Below are 2,144 nucleotides of genomic sequence, written 5' to 3'. Positions count from 1 at the left end.
TGGCTCATTCGCGCCGATGATCTGATGAGCCACCCCCTGGTGGACGGGGCGCCCCCTGGTGTTATAGTACGCGACGACACGCTCATCACATGTGTGCGTGTGCCCGTGTTGCGACCCGTCTCTGAGCTACCCTCAATGCCTTTGCCGCCGCCACTGGGCTCGTCATCAACTTCTCCAAGAGCATGCTCGTCCCCATGCACGTTGACGCCTCCACTCTCGCGGGGGTGGTCAACTCGGTGGGCTGCAGGGTGGAGAGCTTCCCCCAGACCTATCTGGGGCTCCCGCTGTCGTGCTTCAAGCTTGTGTTCGCCGACTTTCACTTCATCATCGACAAGGTCGATCGGTATCTGGCTGGCTGGCGTGCCCTCCTCCTCTCCCCCGCAGGGCGCATGGTCCTCATCAACGCTGTCCTCGATGCCATCCCTTTCTATGCCATGGGCGCACTCAAACTGCCGCCCATGGTGGTCCGAGCTCTGGACTCCCTCCGACATGCCTTCCTTTGGAACGCCGTGGAGTGCGCGTCGGGGGCGCAGTGCCTCGTTGCTTGGGCGTGCGTGTGCCGCGCTAAGGAAGAGGGCGGGCTTGGGGTTCGGGACCTTGCTACGCAAAACGACGTTGTGTTGCTGAAGATTCTCCACCGTCTACACTCGGCTACCCCGTATAGGTGGGCTGCCTGGGTTTGGGGCACCCTGGACGGGCGGCTCCTCCTCGACTCATGGGGCTCCGTGCTCGCCGGCGAGCACTGGGCATGCCTCCATGGCCTTATGCCGCTCTACCACTCTCTTTCCCGAGTTGTGGTGGGAGATGGGAGAACGACGACCTTCTGGGAGGATAACTGGCTCCCTTGTGGCCCTCTCTGGCTTGCCTTCCCCGCCCTTGCCACCCACACCACCTGCCCTGAGGTGTCGGTCTTTGTGGTTCATGACTGGGGCCTCGACGCGGTCCTAGTCCCTCGTCTCTCCTCTGTTGCCGCTCGTGAGCGTCTTCTGCTTCTACCGATGGTTGGCACGACAGCTATGGCTGTCCCGGACGTCTGAACCCTGCCTCTGTGTGAGAAGAAGGGCGGCAGGCTTACCTCCTCTGATGTGTATAAGCTGTCACGGCTCAGCGGCGAGGCGGTGGCGAACGTGGCCTTCCTATGGGGGTCCTAGTGCCGTCCCGAGTCAAGTTTTTCGCCTGGCTTCTCTCCATGGGCAGAATCCACACCCGCGATGCCTTGCTAAAGAAGCATATCGTCGAGCTATGCGGCGCCGGATGCCCTGAGTGCGAGGCACGGTTGGAGACGCCGGACCACCTCATCTTCGCCTGCCCGTTCGCGTGCGCCTTCTGGGCTGTGCTCGGGGTGGACACGACTGGCTGCTCTACTCGAGATCTCCACCTCTTCGACGCCTCTGCTACGGTCGGGCCTGCGTCCCTCTACGCCTTCTCTCTGCTCTGCTGTTGGCACCTATGGAAAAGACGAAACATGGTGGTGTTTCGACGGGAGTCCCCTTCCCTTGCCACGACACTAAAAGCCTGTCGGTTTCGCTCCAGTGAACAAGATCACGTCGATGCCTGGCTGCGAGTGCTTTGCTTGTAATCTACACCCTCCCCCCATGTATTGTTGTTGCCCTAACGGTGTTCACGCGGCTCTACCGCTGTTCATGATATATCAATAGATTTAGGTGGGGGAGCCCCCCCCTCGGTGAAAATTAAAAAATAAATAAATAATATGGGCTCTTTATTAGATCAACAATAATGCATATGAGAGCCACCCCACATTTTCATCGTGGTCTTTCCCTTGGTATGACTCAATGAAAGAAAAGGAAAAGAAATTCAGATAAACACACTGAAATATTTTTGGAGTTTTTAGTTTTTCTTGAATAAAACAAATTAAAGAAGGAAAAACAAAAACGAGAAAAACTATTTACACGAGACAGCTCCCAGCCAACAAAGGCATTTTGAAAAAATAGCTGCCACTTTAATATCTCAAACGTTTGTATAATTCAAATCGTGTGCGTTCTGTTAACCATTCACGTGATGCCACGTGTCTTGATTTTAATGGCTATAGGAGGTGCCGTGCGGACAGCTGCTTGACTGAATGGGAGGCGTGCGAGCGCAATCCGGTGCGCAGGCTGATCGAGAGGCGTGCAAGTTGTCCTCCA

The 2,144-nt window shown here is 56.3% G+C and overlaps 1 protein-coding gene across 1 annotated transcript; it reads left to right on the top strand.

Annotated features, from left to right (window-relative positions):
• The first annotated feature begins 1,189 nt into the window (after positions 1 to 1,189).
• LOC120968863 (uncharacterized) lies at positions 1,190 to 1,579 on the top strand. Its single transcript, XM_040395864.1, has one exon. It carries the CDS (start codon positions 1,190 to 1,192, stop codon positions 1,577 to 1,579), a length of 390 nt encoding a protein of 129 aa, XP_040251798.1.
• Positions 1,580 to 2,144: the final 565 nt, after the last annotated feature.

The sequence above is a fragment of the Aegilops tauschii genome, chromosome 7 (assembly GCF_002575655.3).
Source record: "Aegilops tauschii subsp. strangulata cultivar AL8/78 chromosome 7, Aet v6.0, whole genome shotgun sequence".
Taxonomy (NCBI): Eukaryota; Viridiplantae; Streptophyta; class Magnoliopsida; order Poales; family Poaceae; genus Aegilops; species Aegilops tauschii.
The sequence above is the reverse complement of the archived record's forward strand: the minus strand, read 5'-3'. Positions and strand labels throughout refer to the sequence as shown.